Consider the following 19,722-nt stretch of genomic DNA (forward strand, 5'->3'; position numbering starts at 1 on the left):
TCCTTTAGAGGTCCTCGTCTGTCAGGATCTATGTTTGTTTTTTTCCAGTCTTGTCTGGGTCTTGCACAGTCCGTTTCCAAAGTTCTACTGTGGGTTTTGGGAAACACCTGGTGTTTACCTCTTCTGATTCCACTTCATTGGGTATGGGATTGCCTTTAACACCCCACTTACTTAGTATATAGTTTGGTCTCCCCCTAGGGTCTTCACTATATTCTATTATTTTACTATTTGCTATTGCTTTCTGTGCTAATCACTGACTGCTAATGTGTCCATAATAGTGTGTTTACTCACCTCCTAGTGGAGTATTGCCTATACAGTATTTTGGTATTTGTGTTATCATTATAATGTACCTTTGTTTTTGTAACACTGTGTGGTTCTTTCATGTGTGTAAGTGCTGTGTGACTGTAGTGGTATTGCATAAGTTTTGCATGTCTCCTAGATAACTCTTGGATGCTCATCCACAACTACCTCTAGAGAGCCCTGGCATCCTAGAAACTGTATTCACCTCGTTCATAGAGGGTTCCTGGACCCAGTATGAGGTGTTCACCACACACCAGGGCAGCTTCCTACAACCACCAGTGCAGATCTTAGTTTTTCTCCAAGATCTTGACCTTGGACTGCCCACTGGAACTGTAGGTCCGACTCCAGAGCCTGTATATGCCAGCTGGCATGTGTCACCAACAGGATGCAGAAGGCCATGAGCCCCAATTGACCTCAGAGTCATTCTTACCAAAATCCAGAATAGTGTCTGAAACATCGGTATCATAGCGTGAATATTCTGGACTCGCCGTCTGGGAGGCTAAGCCTGAAACTGCACTGTGTCCAGAACAGCTCAGATGAAACTGAGAGTCTGAGTGGGAGTCAGGTGTGACTTTCGCAGGTTTATAGTGAACACCAGCAAATGTAGGAGGTCCGCCATAGTCTGGAGGTGGGAGACTGGCTGTTGAAGGCAGGTTCATTCCATGCTCCTGTCGTAGAGATATAGGAAGACTGAAACCCATGATCTCTGCAGATGAGATGCATGCAACCACCGCCATCACCTTTGTGAACACCCTAGGGGCGCTGGTGAGGCCAAAGGGGAGCACAGTGAGCTAAAAGTGCTTGTGGCCTACCGTGAACCGCAAATAAGGTCTGTGAGCAGGCAGGGTGTGGATATGAAAAAAAAAAAAGCATCCTGCAAGTTCAATGCTACCATCCAGTCTTCTGCGTCCAGGGCAGAAAGGATCTGAGCTAAAGTGAACACCATGATTTTCTCCTTTAGGAAGAGGTTGAGGGACCGAAGGTCTAGGATAGGGCAGAGGCCCATGTCCTTTTTGGGGACCAGAAAGTAGCAAGAAAAGCAATCATGACCTACTTCTGTCATGGGAACCCTCTATATGCCTCTCTTGTCCAGGAGAAAACATCTTCAAGGGAGTCCAACCTTTTTTGGATTCCCCATCTGAGAAAGCGTAAGGGGACTCGCCCTAGGAGGTAGAGGCTTGGACCACCAAGCTCTCAGGGGTGGGGGTCTTGCGTCAAGAAACTTTGCCTACCACCATTGCTCCGCACCCGGGGACCAATCATTCTGTTCACAGGGGCCCCTGTGCTAGGTTTGGATCAGGACCCCAGTAGGACATGAGTGAGGGCCTCATTAAATGGGAGCAGGGGTTCTGAGGTGGAAGCTCCTGGTTGCAGCAGCTCTAACAAGAAATTAGTCTTGACGGCCAATAAGGCAGTTGAAGTTCTAGGGCCTTAGCTGTCCTTCTCACCATCATAGAATAAGACACTAACTCCTCCGTAGCCACAGTACGGGGAGAAAGCATGCCAGTATCTGGACATGTATTCAATCCGCTCGTCTAGCAAGTCTTCACACCAGTCCACTCCTTCATGGGACTTGTATTTTAAAGAGTCCAGCAACCTCTACCATTCATCCCAGAGGCCTACCCCATAGTAAAGGGGCTCAAGATCTGATCAAGGAGGCAATACTCTTGTCGAGGTTGGCCTCGTACAACCCCCATCTGGCTCAGTGTTGGAGTCGGAGATTACAATGGAGAAGGCTCTCCTGGTGGGCGAGGACAAAACTGGGAGCATCGGCCTCGGGACTGGCGTCAGGGAAGGTCAGGGTGGTACGACCGATGCCTATCTATATAGGAATCGCAACGTCTGGCACAGATGTGGAGCTGATTGACTCCACCTAACTGTGGGCAGGGGTACAGTTCACGAAAATCTTCAGGATGCAATGTGATGCCTTGGGACCAGCACTGGGGAAGGTCAGGGTGGTACGACCAATGCCCGGATGCCCATTTATGTAGAAGCCGAAGCAGCCAACGCAGAACCTGAATGCGTCCCTTCTAATTTTACAGGACCAGAAAGCGCTCCAGCGGTGTCCTGCTGCCTAAAAATGAGGCTTATGGCCTTGTAAAACTGCCGGAATTTGCAAGGGGTCACTCCGACTCCCGGAAACCCAGGGAGGTGCGAAGTCGGCCCAGGCTCTGCAGAATGAGACCTAGAGAGTTGATGTTCCCTCGTCTCATCGGCTGACGGACGAAGAGAAGTCAAAAAATATTTTGGCTTCTTGGACTTCTTATGCCACGACTTACCCTATCACCCCAAGGACTTGGAGTGGGACAACAACGACTGAAAACCTTCCTCTCAACCGAGATCTCGACTTGTGGAGTTGAGCTATATACTGCCATCAGCTTCAGGTTCTGTCTTCGGATGCATGGCTTGACACTCGGAGCATGACTTTGGGTTGTGGTCACACTCCAGGCACCAAAGACACACAAGGTGCAGCTCTGTCATGGTCATCGTCTGATGACAGGATCCACAGGGACTTAAACCAGGAGTAGAAAACTTGAAAAATGCTTGACAAAAAGCTGAAAAAAGCCAGTCAAAAATCGACTGAGGGATAGATCTCTGGATCAGCGCTTGCTGGCGTGGAAAGAAAAGAACTGGCATCAGTGTGCAGAGGTGGTGACTCTGTAGGAACTGCAATGCCTGGCATGGACGTGGAGCTGACTGACGCCACCTAATGGCAAGCAGGGGTAAAGCTAACAAAAATCTTCAGGGTGAAATCGGACACCTGGGGAGAATTCAGAGGTAAGGAATCTGCAGCTAGAAATCTCTCAGATGTCTCCAACATCCACATCATACAGATAACTTCCCTCATATACAAATCATGGCTCTGTCACTACTATAACTTCTAGAAGGGATAAGGAGAACTGTTTGCTGCACAACAAACACATTTTTATCATCCATCACTGAAGGACTTGCATCTGCTTCAGAAATATAGATCCTGTAGTAGAGGATTTCATAATGTTTTGTCTACTGCAACTACAAGATAAACTGAAGGGCCCACATGTGTCTCAAAGCATGGAGCACGGACAGGGTGTATGATGCTAGTAAAGGAAGGAGTTGCAAAACTGTAAAGACAGCAAAAGTAACTCTCCCATGAAACAATGGGTGCCTGAATGTGCCAGACTTGCTGTGCACTTGGAAAAGTCTTTAAGGTGACAAGGTCCAAAATTAAGGGGAGCATCTGAAAAGGTAGGAGATGACATTTAGACAGTGGCACAGGAAGAGTGATTATGTCCAGAGTGCAAACAAGGAATATGTCCCTCAATCCACTGAATGTATAGTGAAAGACAGCTAGAGTTTGGGTGCAGTGGGCCCCTATCAGCCCTGGGCCCTGGTGCCACTGCACCTCCTGCGTTTAATTTTGTTTCACGTTTGGGAAATCCCAGAGTGGACAAAAATGTCTCTGTTCTGCAAATGATCCAGCACAAGGTAAGATGGACTCACTTTCAACAGAGTCTCGTCAAGATATGGGAACAAGTGTATCACCAGACCAACTACCAACAGGACAATCCAGAAGGCCTGAGGAACAGATGTAAGGCCAAAAGACAAGATGGTGAAATTAATGTGATCTGATCCCACTACAAAGCAGACATACATCCTGCCACACTCCAGGATTAGCACATGAAAGTATGTGTCCTGCAGGTCCAAGGAAAACATCCAGTCCTCACGATCACAAGTAGCATCCAATTCCTGCTCCGCCTCAGGCACTGTATGTCCCTTTGGTAAGCAACATCAGAACTTCCCTACAGAGGATTCATGAATGATCTAAGTATGTATGAGTGTAAACTGAAGGAATGTGAGTAGGGTTGTCCAAAAAGGCAAAGGCATCAATTGTTAGTCCTGTATGCAATGCGGAATCTGACCCCCAATTGGACACACACTATGGTGAACTAATAAATGCTGTAGCCTTGGTCAGACCCAGAGGAGTCAAACAACTGCAAAGACTGTCACTCGCAGATCTGGTGGACTAGGATCACTGGGCCACATTCTGCCCAACATCATAGTATGTTGTCTCCCTACTGGACCCTGTGGCACTGAGTGACTGCATGCACACTGGTAGCTGTCAAACAATCATGGTTTACCTGGATTATACACAAGGTACCAGCCAAACAGAAATGCTTTGACAAGGTCAAGATGAATGGTGAAAACAGAACCTGCAGTATACAATGATCTTCCTAGGAAAACAGTGAACTCTGGTGGAGGGTAGACCGTGGGTTTTTTCTTTGCAGCCTCAGGAGATGCCTGGGAGTGGCAGAAGGGCTGGTGCCCTACGAAGAACAAAAGACGGAGAGGTACAGAACTGCCTACTGGAGGGGCAGAGCGAGACGAACCATCGGTATCTGGAAACATAACAACAGAGGAGACAACAGGAGGTGGGGGAGTGGGCACCGTCACACCTCTGACAAACCTTGGGGAGGCTGTAGAAGTCCAGCAGTTAGTGGAAGGCACCTCTGCCATGTGCCGGACAAGACCAAATGACATTCCTCTAAAAAGGTAATGGCAGAAGGAACTGGTGCCAACTGGTGCCTAGGTTAATACACGCAGGTTTGATGTTGGTATTGGGAGGGCAACCGACATCTAAAGCATTGGGGACGTGGGTAGTTCCACACTCGCAGCATGAACATGTGGGGGCAAGGAAGAAGTTTGAGGGTGTTGGGAGTTTCCATGGGTGAGGGAATGGGCGACACTCCAAAATGCAAACAAATGGTAAGATGGGAGAAGACCTAAGACGTGAAAGCAGTACACTTGCATTATAACTACTCTGGAATGATCGTACACCCGGGGACTGGGCCTCCGCATCCTTTACTCGAATGTGAAGAAACTGGGGAACAGACTGAAGAAAGGAGTGGTAACAATATTCCTGTTGAGACAATCCCAACCTCATCCTCTGACAAGAGACCCACTTAGTGGGATGAAGGGGAATAATTGCAGTTTCCTGGGTAGAGTACGTTACAAGGTCCGGGTACATTCTGGATTCACAACCAGATCACAGGGAGAAGGTATATTGGCTCACTGACAGCTCCAAAAGTTGGTCATCGAGGCATGGGTAGACCTAGACAGATGTGACGCAGCAGTTCAAGAAGACTGGAATGGGGAATGACTTACAATGGTCTCCTGGTACTTCCCACCCAGGTTAGAGTCCACAATTGTGGAAAGGATTATGGCTGTAGGATGGAGTTCAACCTTATCATGAGGGAGATGTAGCCAAACCCCGAGGTTGGGAGGTTGCAGACCTTCACAGCAGCCCTAGGGCTAATTGATCAGTGGAAAGAAGAACACCTAACAGTCAGTACTCCTATGCATGAGGCACTACTGACTCTGTGTACAGACTTGACTACCTCCTAGTTCTGCAGAAGCAGGAGGGGTAGACATTTCGGAGACACCTAATAGCTGCCAGCGAGAATCTAAGACCACTCTCCAATATGCACACAACAGGTCACCTAGAGAGGAGCTGGCTGGAGACTAGGTCCCAAGGAATTAACCGAATGGCACATGACAAAGGTCCCAATGACAAACACTGATTTAGACTTGAAGGAAAACTCTGTTGGTAGGATCAAGTGTAGCTGTTTTGGAGTCTTACAACGTAATTTCCTATTACACAGATTACAGATGTTTCCTCACCCCCCCCCCCCCAGCTCAAATCCTCACACCTGCAGCACCAACAATCACCAACCTAATCGTACCATCAGCCATAACAAATACATTTGGAAAAAAAAAATGTATAAATAAAATGAACAATGCTTTAACCACCAGCTACTAAATTCATGCTGCCCTCATCAATAATTCTATTTGTGGGCATCGGCTGTACAAAACAACCCCTATTCAACAGCCTAACACACTAAAACAAATAAAGCATCAAACCATAAATGCACTCTCCTTAGCCACAGTAGTATGACGCAATTCTAAATGACCAGATTACATTCATCTTTTTCATTGATGAACATTCCCAATGAACAATGGAAAATGCAAACCCAAGTTCATCTCATTGGATATTTAACATACCTTTTCTTTCAATTTTGCTTTTAACTTTGAGATTTGGATCTTCTCCTTCTCTTCATAAGACTTTATTTCCTCTTCATATGCGTTTGTCACAAGCTATACACAAAAGAAAAAGATAGAAAAAAAGATTTTGTGCACAAAGTCATTTTCTAAACAGTGATGCAATGAATCGTTTACTGGGGCAGGTGAACGAAAGTAATAACATAATAGGTAAACATTGTGATTTAGTTTCACCCAGAAACATTTGAGTAAAATAACAGAGTGAGTATATATCTAACAATAGGCCACTGAAATCTATTAGCAGAGAGCTGGATAAAGGTTTTCATTTTGAAAGAGCAAGACAAAGTTTTACCATTTAAAAAATATTTTCTTGAGAATATATTTACAAGTATTTTCAGCTCCTAGAAATACTAAACTCTTGGATCTTTTTTAACCATCACCTACAAGCTATTCTAATTTTTGCAACAAAGTTATGATGCCTTTAACACTTAGCACTTGCATGGTTATTTTAATTAATTAATAAGGAGTATGCATCTAGTTAATCAAATGTAAATGTGTTTATCGCATTGTAACTAGGATGGGAACTACTGACCAGGTAAAAATAACAGTCGGCTGGGCAAAGTGGTTCAGTGGCCAGTAAACAGTGGCCACATGTACAGCATATTAGACCTTCTTCAAAAAACAAAGACCAGTAAATTTAGATTTAAATGTGATCAATGATTAAAAAAGAGAAGCAGGCCATGAGGAGCTGACAAAGAAGCAATTAACATTCGAATCTTGCAATACGGAACTTACACGGCAGCAAGCCAAAAAGAAATGTAAACATAACTTTAGTTAAATATCTGAACTTAACCAAATTACCCTCGCCAGTAACATTACACTACAAGTCTGAAGCACCCAAACAGGGAAAAGAAAAGGGGCAGAAAGAAAACAAGAAAAATCGACCACAAAAGGAAGTCTGATATAAGACCCTCAAGTTCTCCCACCCCTAATCCTTGGGAGGGGGCAAGGGGTGCTCTTTCCTAGCTGACTGAAACATCAACATTAACACGACTCTGAACCAGGCACTGCAGGCCCAGAATTGTATTATTGTCCAGTATACTCTGAAAGGTTAACCAGAAAATCTGGCAGATTCGAAATGCAAAAAACATCCACTGTTTCCCACTGTTAGTCACTTGTACAGGCACAGGGAATACAGGGAGTGCAGAATTATTAGGCAAGTTGTATTTTTGAGGATTAATTTTATTATTGAACAACAACCATGTTCTCAATGAACCCAAAAAACTCATTATTATCAAAGCTGAATATTTTTGGAAGTAGTTTTTAGTTTGTTTTTAGTTTTAGCTATGTTAGGGGGATATCTGTGTGTGCAGGTGACTATTACTGTGCATAATTATTAGGCAACTTAACAAAAAAAAAATATATACCCATTTCAATTATTTATTATTACCAGTGAAACCAATAGAACATCTCAACATTCACAAATATACATTTCTGACATTCAAAAACAAAACAAAAACAAATCAGTGACCAATATAGCCACCTTTCTTTGCAAGGACACTCAAAAGCCTGCCATCCATGGATTCTGTCAGTGTTTTGATCTGTTCACCATCAACATTGCGTGCAGCAGCAACCACAGCCTCCCAGACACTGTTCAGAGAGGTGTACTGTTTTCCCTCCTTGTAAATCTCACATTTGATGATGGACCACAGGTTCTCAATGGGGTTCAGATCAGGTGAACAAGGAGGCCATGTCATTAGATTTCCTTCTTTTATACCCTTTCTTGCCAGCCACGCTGTGGAGTACTTGGACGCGTGTGATGGAGCATTGTCCTGCATGAAAACCATGTTTTTCTTGAAGGATGCAGACTTCTTCCTGTACCACTGCTTGAAGAAGGTGTCTTCCAGGAACTGGCAGTAGGACTGGGAGTTGAGCTTGACTCCATCCTCAACCCGAAAAGGCCCCACAAGCTCATCTTTGATGATACCAGCCCAAACCAGTACTCCACCTCCACCTTGCTGGCGTCTGAGTCGGACTGGAGCTCTCTGCCCTTTACCAATCCAGCCACGGGCCCATCCATCTGGCCCATCAAGACTCACTCTCATTTCATCAGTCCATAAAACCTTAGAAAAATCAGTCTTGAGATATTTCTTGGCCCAGTCTTGACGTTTCAGCTTGTGTGTCTTGTTCAGTGGTGGTCGTCTTTCAGCCTTTCTTACCTTGGCCATGTCTCCGACTATTGCACACCTTGTGCTTTTGGGCACTCCAGTGATGTTGCAGCTCTGAAATATGGCCAAACTGGTGGCAAGTGGCATCGTGGCAGCTGCACGCTTGACTTTTCTCAGTTCATGGGCAGTTATTTTGCGCCTTGGTTTTTCCACACGCTTCTTGCGACCCTGTTGACTATTTTGAATGAAACGCTTGATTGTTTGATGATCACGCTTCAGAAGCTTTGCAATTTTAAGAGTGCTGCATCCCTCTGCAAGATATCTCACTATTTTTGACTTTTCTGAGCCTGTCAAGTCCTTCTTTTGACCCATTTTGCCAAAGGAAAGGAAGTTGCCTAATAATTATGCACACCTGATATAGGGTGTTGATGTCATTAGACCACACCCCTTCTCATTACAGAGATGCACATCACCTAATATGCTTAATTGGTAGTAGGCTTTCGAGCCTATACAGCTTGGAGTAAGACAACATGCATAAAGAGGATGATGTGGTCAAAATACTCATTTGCCTAATAATTCTGCACTCCCTGTACTTGCGATGTCTCCAGACTCTTTACCATTAGCAACTTCTTAATGTCCTTGAGATCAAAGAATGTATCTTCCCCACTCCACTGACTGCAAGGGGACCATGACTGTGCCTCCTGCTACTGCATTAGCACCTTGATTCCTGGCATAGATTCAGCATAAAAATTGAAATCTTTACCACCATTCGTGCTGGAGGAGCCTGTGCTTCCACGTGCTCAATTACCACTTTTGCTCTCACTATTAGTGAACTCCTCAGGTGATATGGCACAGGGAACCCAGAAGATTTAAAGAAATGACTCCTATCCTGGTTATCCAACTGTTCTCATTTCACATCCACTTTAACGATTTCTTCAACTGCATTTGCTTTGATGGACACCCTGGGGCCTGGAGGGTGATATCAGTCACAACAGAGTTAAGTCAGAGTTTTCACATTCTGTAAGGGCTTACCCAGCTCCTCCTTCAATTCACACCCTGGACTCTGTTTGCCACGCCCTCTAGTTTTTGATTCCACAGTGAGTGAAATAATCTGTCATCTCTGCCATGTCACAGCACAATGCATCAATGTAACATCTGAGGACACTCTCAACAGACGTAAAGCTTAATTCCTCAGCAGAGATCTCTAAATCACCACCTTGGACTTTACAGCTTAGCACTCAACATGGCAGAGAAAAATCCTCACTGCTTTAACTGTGCTCTGATATGCCTACCCAGAAAAGTATGACAGATGAATGACAAACCAGTAAAACACATGGGGCTTTGGCCACATAATTGCAAGTACTAGGGCTCACCAAGAAAAGTGTACCCTGAAAAATGGATGAAGGGGTGGGAAAAGAAGCAAAAACTGACCAGAAAAAAGGACCCTCCCCCCCTTACCAAATAGGTTCCAGAACTGGAATCCCTACAGTGATACCACCAACATTGAGCAGGACAATATGTACACACACAAATGACAATAGAGGTATGGAAAATGTCACTTACCCAGTGTACATCTGTTTGTGGCATGAGACGCTGCAGATTCACATGCTGTGCACATCCCGCCATCTAGTGTTGGGCTCGGAGTGTTACAAGTTGTTTTTCTTCGAAGAAGTCTTTTCGAGTCACGCGATCGAGGGACTCCTCCCATTTCGGCTCCATTTCGCATGGGCGTCGACTCCATCTTAGATTGTTTTCCTCGCAGAGTGTGAGGTAGGAGTCGTGTATATAGCAATAGTGCCCATGCAATGGAGTAAGTATGTATGTACATAATGTGACTAAAAGTGATATATTTACAAATTTACAAATGTACAAGTTCAATTTTCTTTGCAACTTAGAACGGCTACAGGCTCCCGGGGAGGTGGGAGGGCGCATGTGAATCTGCAGCTTCTCATGCCACGAACAGATGTACACTGGGTAAGTGACATTTTCCGTTCGAAGGCATGTGTAGCTGCAGATACACATGCTGTGCATAGACTAGTAAGCAGTTATCTCCCCAAAAGCGGTGGTTCAGCCTGTAGGAGTTGAAGTTGTTTGAAATAATGTTCTTAATACTGCTTGTCCTACTGTGGCTTGCTGTGTTGTTAACACATCCACGCAGTAATGCTTGGTAAATGTATGAGGCGTAGACCATGTGGCTGCCTTACATGTTTCAGTCATTGGTATGTTTCCTAGAAAGGCCATGGTGGCACCTTTCTTTCTAGTGGAGTGTGTCTTTGGTGTAATAGGTAGTTGTCTTTTTGCTTTTATATAACAGATTTGAATACATTTAACTATCCATCTGGCAATGCCTTGTTTGGATATTGGATTCCCTGTATGAGGTTTTTGGAAAACAACAAACAATTGTTTTGCAAATTTGTTTTGTTCTATCAATGTAGTACATTAGTGCCCTTTTGATGTCTAATGTATGTAATGCTCTTTCAGCTACAGAGTCTGGTTCTGGAAAGAACACTGGGAGTTCCACTGTTTGATTTAAGTGGAACGGTGATATGACCTTAGGTAAGAATTTAGGATTTGTGCGTAGAACTACTTTATGTTTGTGTATTTGTATAAAGGGTTCTTGTATGGTAAAGGCTAGTATCTCACTCTTCTGAGAGATGTGATAGCTATTAGAAAGGCTACTTTCCATGTTAAGTACTGTATTTCACATGAATGCATGGGTTCAAATGGTGGACCCATGAGTCGTGTTAATACGATGTTGAGGTTCCACGAAGGAACTGGTGGTGTTCTTGGTGGAATAATCCTTTTCAGACCGTCCATAAATGCTTTTATAACTGGGATTCTGAATAATGAAGTTGAATGCGTAATTTGCAAATAAGCCGAAATTGCGGTCAGATGTATTTTTATGGATGAAAAAGCTAACTTAGACTTTTGTAAGTGTAGTAGGTAGCTTACAATGTTTTTTGCAGATGCGTGTAATGGTTGAATGTGATTATTATGGTAGTAATAAACAAATCTTTTCCACTTATTTGCGTAGCAATGTCTTGTGGTTGGTTTCCTAGCCTGTTTTATGACCTCCATGCATTCTTGTGTAAGGTCTAGATTTCCGAATTCTAAGATTTCAGGAGCCAAATTGCTAGACTGAGCGATGCTGGATTCGGGTGTCTGATCTGTTGTTTGTGTTGAGTTAACAGATCTGGTCTGTTTTGCAGTTTGATATGAGGTCCTACTGACAGGTCTAGTAGTGTTGTGTACCAAGGTTGTCGTGCCTAAGTTGGTGCTATCAATATTAGTTTGAGTTTGTTTTGACTCAATTTGTTTACTAGATACGGAAGGAGTGGGAGAGGGGGAAAAGCGTATGCAAATATCCCTGGCCAACTAATCCATAACACATTGCCTTGAGAGCGAGCCTGTGGGTACCTGGATGCGAAGTTTTGGCATTTTGTGTTTTCTTTTGTGGCAAATAGGTCTATTTGCGGTGTTCCCCACCTTTGGAAGTAAGTTAATAGTATCTGGGGATGAATTTCCCATTCGTGGATCTGTTGGTGATCCCGAGAGAGATTGTCGGCTAACTGGTTTTGGATTCCTGGTATGAACTGCGATATTAGGCGAATGTGGTTGTGAATCGCCCAAAGCCATATCTTTTGAGCTAAGAGACAATTGTGTCGAGTGTGTGCCTCCTTGTTTGTTCAGATAATACGTTGTTGTCATGTTGTCTGTTTTGACAAGAATGTGTTTGTGGGTTATTAGTGGTTGAAATGCTTTCAACGCTAGAAATACTGCTAGTAGTTCTAAGTGATTTATATGAAGTTGTCTCTGTTGAGTGTCCCATTGTCCCTGGATGCTGTGTTGGTTGAGGTGTGCTCCCCACCCTACCATGGAGGCATCTGTTGTGATCACGTATTGAGGCACTGGGTCTTGGAAAGGCCGCCCTTGGTTTAAATGTATAGTATTCCACCATTGAAGCGAGGTGTTTGTTTGGCGGTCTATCAACACTAGATCTTGAAGTTGACCCTGTGCTTGTGACCATTGTGATGCTAGGCTCTGTTGTAAGGGCCGCATGTGTAATCTTGCGTTTGGGACAATGGCTATGCATGAGGACATCATGCCTAGCAGTTTCATTACAAATTTTACCTGGAACCTTTGGTTTGGGTGCATGGTCTGTATTACGTTTTGGAATGCCTTTACCCTTTGTGGACTTGGAGTGGCAATCCCCTTTTTGGTGTTGATTGTTGCTCCCAAATACTGTTGTACTGGACACGGCTGTAGGTGTGATTTTTGGTAGTTGAGTGAGAACCCTAACTTGTGAAGGGTTTCTATAACGTATTTTGTGTGTTGTGAACACCATTCTTGCGTATTGGTTTTGATTAACCAGTCGTCCAGATACGGGAACACATGTATTTGCGGTCTTCTGATATGGGCTGCCACTACGGCAAGGCATTTTGTAAAGACTCTTTGCGCTGTTGTTATTCCGAATGGCAACACTTTGAACTGGTAATGTACCCCTTGGATTACAAACCTTAAGTATTTTCTGTGTGAAGGATGTATAGGTATATGGAAATTCGCATCCTTGAGGTCTAAATGTTGTCATATAGTCTTGTTGTTTGAGCAAGGGGATTACGTCCTGAAGTGTCACCATGTGAAAGTGATCTGATTTGATGTAAAGATTTAGGGGGTTATTCTAACTTTGGAGGAGGTGTTAATCCGTCCCAAAAGTGACGGAAAAGTGACGGATTTACCACCAGCCGTATTACGAGTCCATTATATCCTATGGAACTCGTAATACGGCTGGTGGTATATCCGTCACTTTACCGTCACTTTTGGGACAGATTAACACTCCTCCAAAGTTAGAATAACCCCCTTAGTGTTCCGAAATCTAAAATGGGTCTTAGAGTTTTGTCTTTTTTGGGTATGAGAAAGTACAGGGAGTAAACACCCGTCCCTTTCTGATGATTTGGTACTAGTTCTATTGCATCTTTTTGCAACAACGCCTGGACCTCCAGTTGTAATAGATCCATGTGTTTGGACATGTTGTGTGTTTTCGGTGGGACATTTGGAGGGAATTGTAGGAATTCTATGCAATAACCATGTTGGATAATGGCTAGGACCCACGTGTCTGTTGTTATCTCCTCCCAGTTCCTGTAAAAATCTGTTAGTCTCCCCCCCACTGGTGTTATGTGTTGGGGATTTGTGACACTGAAGTCACTGTTTATTTTGAGGGGTTTTGGGACTTTAGAACTTTCCCCTAGTTTTAGGGAACGGTCCACCTCTGTATTGTCCACAAAAACTTCCCCTCTGATACTGGCTCTGGTATGTGGGTCTTGTTTGTGAGGTTGAGGGTTCTGTGTTTTGTCCTCGAAACCCCCCTCTAAACTGTGTTTTCCGAAATGTGCCTCTGCTCTGTGGGGAGTAGAGTGCGCCCATGGCCTTGGCCGTATCTGTGTCCTTTTTAAGTTTCTCGATAGCAGTGTCCACTTCCAGCCCAAACAACTGCTGTCCGTTAAAAGGCATACTCAGCACTGCTTGTTGAATTTCCGGCTTGAATCCTGAGGTGCGTAGCCATGCGTGTCTCCGTATGGTGACCGCTGTATTTACAGTTCTTGCAGCGGTGTCTGCTGCATCCATTGCCAGCTGTATCTGGTTATTAGAGATACTTTGGCCTTCTTCCACCACTTGTTGTGCTCTCTTTTGGAACTCTTTGGGTAGATGTTCTATGAAGTGTTGCATTTCGTCCCAATGAGCTCTATCATATCTAGATAGCAAGGCATGTGAACTGGCAATGCGCCATTGGTTGGCTGCTTGTGCCGCAACCCTTTTCCCCGCTGCGTCGAATTTGCGACTTTCCTTGTCGGGTGGTGGTGCATCTCCCGAGGTGTGTGAGTTCGCCCTTTTGCGAGCTGCCCCTACTACCACGGAGTCCGGTGTCAATTGCTGCGTGATGTACACAGGGTCTGTTGGTGGAGGTTTGTACTTTTTCTCCACCCTTGGAGTGATGGCCCTGCCTTTCACAGGCTCTTGAAACACTTGCTTTGAGTGTTTCAACATTCCCGGTAACATAGGAAGACTCTGGTACTGACTATGTGTGGACGACAGAGTATTAAACAAAAAGTCATCTTCAATTGGTTCTGCGTGCAGGGTGACATTGTGAAATGCGGCTGCTCTTGACACCACCTGTGTGTAAGCAGTACTGTCCTCAGGTGGTGATGGTCTAGCTGGATAAGAGTCGGGACTGTTATCTGATACTGGCGCATCATAAAGATCCCATGCATCAGGATCATCTTGACTCATCCTGGTATGAGTTGGAGACTGCATCATTGGTGGAGTGGCTACTGGTGATGGTTGTGGTGAGCGATGTGGTGATGGTGGCGGAATTATTTGTTTTGCCACCTTTACTTGTGGCTGCTTGTCTTTCTCTTGGAAAGCAAGTTTCCTTTTAATTCGGATTGGAGGGAGAGTTCAGATTTTTCCTGTCTCCTTCTGAATGTGGAGCCTTCTTTGTGTGTAATCTGGCTCCCCTGCCTCTAGCTCCTGTCCGAATCTGTCCTTGCATCTGTGAGGACAGGCCCTGTTCCTCGGTGTAGGAACTTGGTTTCGGCTCCGAGGCCGGATGTTTTGGTATTGAAACCTTTTTGACCGTCTTTTTTGGCTCCGAAGACACTTCTTTGGCTTTCGGTGTTCCGATATCTCGGTGCCGACTCGTTTTGGTGCCGCTCTCTCGATGTCGAGATTGCTCTGACCCAGTGTCTCGGGGTCGAGTCTGTTCTGTGCCGGTATCTCGACCGGAGTCGGATGACTTCGACACATGTGTGCCCTTTTTCGGTGCCGATGGCCGTTCACCTTATTTTCAGGTTAAGTCATGGCCTGTTGGTGGTGGCGTCCCCTGGGCTTTAGTGTATTTTCCATGAGTTTTGGCCAGGGGCGTCTTACTCACGGTTTTCGGCGTCTGTTCGGTTTCGACCTCGTCAGAGTCTGATTCCGCGATGGAGAAGGTTTCTTCTTCCTCCAAGTCGTGGTGTCCTGATTGCGCTGGCGCCATTTGGAGTCTTCTTGCTCTCCGGTCTCTTAGCGTTTTCCTCGACCGAAACGTTCGACAGGCCTCGCAGGTATCCTCTTTGTGTTCGGGAGACAAACACAAATTACAGACCAGATGCTGATCTGTGTAAGGATACTTGTTGTGTCATTCGGGGCAGAAGCGGAATGGGGTCCGTTCCATTAGCCTTGAAGACGCACGTGGTTGGGCGGACCAGGCCCTGCCGGGGAATCGAAACCCTGAAGGGCCACTGGAGCTCTTCAAGATTCGGTGTCGATCTGCGTTAACTACCCCGATACCGAACGCAAACAATACTGTCTAATTTTCCGAGATTTAACTATCTTTCCGAACCGAAACACGGAGCGAAGAGGAACACATCCGAACCCGATGGCGGAAAGAAAACAATCTAAGATGGAGTCGACGCCCATGCGCAATGGAGCCGAAAGGGGAGGAGTCCCTCGATCTCGTGACTCGAAAAGACTTCTTCGAAGAAAAACAACTTGTAACACTCCGAGTCCAACACTAGATAGCGGATGTACACAGCATGTGTATCTGCAGCTACACATGCCATCGAACATATAGATATATTTGATATCAAAATGTATTGTAGATCATATATATATTGCATCATTATACAAAAATTATGGACATAAAAAGATACTCTCTCAATCCTCATTCATACCCACATACTCAACTCACACTCCTCAATAAAAGACAATATACAAAGACTGTTGGCCTAGCAGATGTTGTTTCACATGTGTTCCAATGACGTGGAAAAAAAAAAAAACATCCTACATTATTGATTATGAATCAAAAATAATTTCAAAACAACAGTTTTTTCATTCAGTATCCATAGTTGAAATCTTCTCATGGTAAATACATTAAAGGTCTGTTACACTATATATATTTATATATTGTTGCTTGGAGGTATCTTCTTCCAATATGTGTATTCTGTAAAGGATGTACACCAAATTCCACAAGAGGAACATCTAGGAAAACTTGTGTCCAACAGTTGTACCTACATACATTTCGGTGTGAAGTGACCAACCGGTCACACACCTTCTTCAGGGCGTGTATTTGTCCATCAATACTCAATAAAAAATTACACAAAGAGGTCTTGTCCAAACAAGTCAATCTGTAAATAAATCGATAGAGAAAATCCAATTGTCACCAAATGCTCAATCAATGTTCAGACGTAATGAGTTAAGAGTGAGTACAACTATCACTTTCTATTAAAGTACCTATTGTAAGGCACGAAAGGGTGCGTTTCTTTAAGAAAATAATTATGTCAACTTGATCTCTACTATTGGAGAATCAGAAACCCTCACTCTATCTCAAATAACCATAGGCTTCATGGGCCCGGAAATGGAAACCAAAAAAGAGATAATTCATGAATTCTAAAGGGACATGAGATGGAAAAAACAAGGAAGTCACAAAGAAAAAAATGAGGATGTAATATCAAAAAACAAATGCATCTTAATATGTAGAAAAGATGCCAACAACAGGAGTGATACTCTGAAGATATATGCCAGGAACAGAAAAATAGCCAAACAGAGTTGTCTAATACAACTAACAGAGGGAGGGAGAAAGCGGTAACTGATGACTAATCTGTAAACTAATGTCTACTGGACGAACTACAGGTCTGTTACCTATAAACATGGACTAAAATGCATTCTCCCATGGAATTCTGTCATTGAGACCTTTCTTCACTGTGTCCAAAAAGAAAATCCAAAAAACATCCTGTTTCCTTCTATGGGTATCTGCATTAGTACATGCTATTGGGTTAATTTTCTCCAAGATGGTCCATCTTAAATCACTGTCCTTATGTTTATGGTCACTACAATGTGAAACTAATGGTGCTTGGAATCTCAAATTCCTAATAGCTGATTTATGTTCACTAAATCTGATCTTAAACTGTCTTCCTGTTTCTCCCACACATCCTACATTGCAAGGACACAATACAATATATCACATTACTGCTTTGACAGTTAGTCATTGTTTTGAGCCTAATATCTTTATTGTTATAAAGAAAGTGATCGGATACTATGACAGGCATGACAATCTCCACAGCGATGGTTCCCTAGGACAGGATTCATTCCAGTTTTATTTTTCTGTATATATGTATTCTCAAGTGGTAACCTGGCTTTAACCAGTTTACCTTTTATGTTGAAGTTTCTTTTGTATGCAAACAGTGGGGCAGGGAGTGGATTCCAGTTCTGGAACCTATTTGGTAAGGGGGAGGGTTTTCTTTTTTTCTGGTCAGTACTAGGGCTCACTACTTGTTCCTTGTTCAGTTACACCAGTATAGGTCAGACATGGCACATCCACCAGCCCACAGCACCCAGTGAGGATGTATGCAGTAATACATAGTTTTTTTTACAGTCTTACTTTTCAATGCATATTCATTTTTTATCTTAACTAGCTTTTATGCACTCCTGTGCCTTAATTTCTAACACTTTTCCAATATATCCAGTGGTATAGTCAGGAGGAGACCTACCTTTGCTTTTATTCTCTGCTGATCCAGTTCGTTCTGCAATTCCCTGCGTAAGCTTTTCATTTGGCCCTTTGCATCTTTATTCAGTGCATCTTCAAACTGTGTATGAAGGTTATATCTGGAAGCTGGTGGAGCCAGTGGCGGAGAAGATGAAAGTGAACGTGGTCTGCTGTAGGATTTTCTACAATGTGCGGTACCTAGGAAATAGAGAATTCTTCCACTATGATTCAAAAACCTTCATAAAACCATTCAAATGTAAATTATTAGATGTGCTATTCACACACTTGCATTCCCCTTTATATAAAGACCCATATTTTTCAATTCATATACTTTGTATCTAATTTAAGGAAAGTGTTTTACAAAAGGCTGTAATCTCACATGTATTCTTTTTTCAGGAGGTGATGGTTCAAGAATAATGAACAGGTAGGGAGGACACAATACTGGTTAGAATGAAGGTTCGGTTATAAACGCAGCTGTGCACTTAGCCAAGACTAAATATGAGATTTTACGGAATTCTGCATGATTAGCATTTCAAGAGTCTTAAAATTTGGCTGGAAGATCAATGTCTATCACCGCTGATCCTTCAAGCCGCCCACTGATGTTCAGGGCACAAATCCATAAAAAAACACTTGCTGGAGAATATACAGCATCAAATCCCTTGCAGGTTATCATTAAGTAATGACCTTTACCATTATCAAAACAGAATTCAACTGAATCAAAGTGCTTTGCAAAACTATCAAACATTGCTTCAGCCCCACACCAGATTGTCAGGCAAATACAGTTTCCAATACAATATGTTCAACACATGGATACATTTTTAATAAGAAACTGGACAAGACCAGGAAGCACATTTATTATACACAGACATTGGCTGCTACCTCACAAAATGCTTCTAAGTGAATACACCTCTCAACCTAGACAACATGTCAAACCTCTACTTCACTCAAAGACAACTCCCATGTAGACATCATCATCCCTTCCTCAATAGTGAAGCCAAACTATGGTTAAGCACTCATGCCTCTGCTGAACACCATAGTCAATGCCAGCCTCTTTACATCTCTTATCCCAAACCGCCATATGGCCACTGCTGGGAAAGGCCAACTTCAACACACAAACTAAGCACACCAACCTCCATTGCTTGGCAGGTCAATGAGAAGGTACTTGACACCCAGCTACGTAAGTAAATCAAACAGCAAGGATTTGGTCAGCTATGAAGTACAGAGCTGACAACACTCCAGCCTCCTCAAATTATCTGCAGCTTAAGTAACAGTTGACCATCAGGTCCTACTCAAACTCTGGGTATTCAAATAGGATTTAATGGCACAGTTTTGAAATAGTTTATCTCCCACATGACCAACGGACAGCAGATTTTCCATGTTAACACCTCCCAACCATAACATATCCCTGTAGCAACCTCTACATAGGGTCACATAACTCCTGGCTAACAAGAACATCTCCAATACAGAGACTACATACTACTATGTTTCAGGATCTCAATTGACAATAACAGTGACTGTCTGAAAGGCAAAGCAAACAAATAGCTGAAACATCTGAAAACGGATTTTTCCCTCAGCATCCAAGACTGACACAGGTGAAAGAATTGCCACAGGTGATGAATCTGAATGAATTCAGGCCTGAGCTTACAGACAGAGGTAAAAGTTTACGCATCTATTGTGAGAAACTTCATCCTTTAGATT

The 19,722-nt window shown here is 43.7% G+C and overlaps 1 protein-coding gene across 1 annotated transcript in view; it reads right to left on the reverse strand.

The window, feature by feature from the left end:
• CEP95 (centrosomal protein 95) overlaps nt 1-19,722 on the reverse strand; it is a 410,650-nt gene that overhangs the window by 87,373 nt on the left and 303,555 nt on the right. The window contains exons 14-15 of the mRNA XM_069199921.1: nt 18,029-18,222; nt 6,340-6,432 (exon numbers count right to left, since the gene is read on the reverse strand). Coding sequence (XP_069056022.1) covers nt 6,340-6,432; nt 18,029-18,222 — 287 coding nt within the window. The remainder of the gene's footprint in view (nt 1-6,339; nt 6,433-18,028; nt 18,223-19,722) is intronic.

The sequence above is a fragment of the Pleurodeles waltl genome, chromosome 7, assembly GCF_031143425.1.
Source record: "Pleurodeles waltl isolate 20211129_DDA chromosome 7, aPleWal1.hap1.20221129, whole genome shotgun sequence".
NCBI lineage: Eukaryota > Metazoa > Chordata > Amphibia > Caudata > Salamandridae > Pleurodeles > Pleurodeles waltl.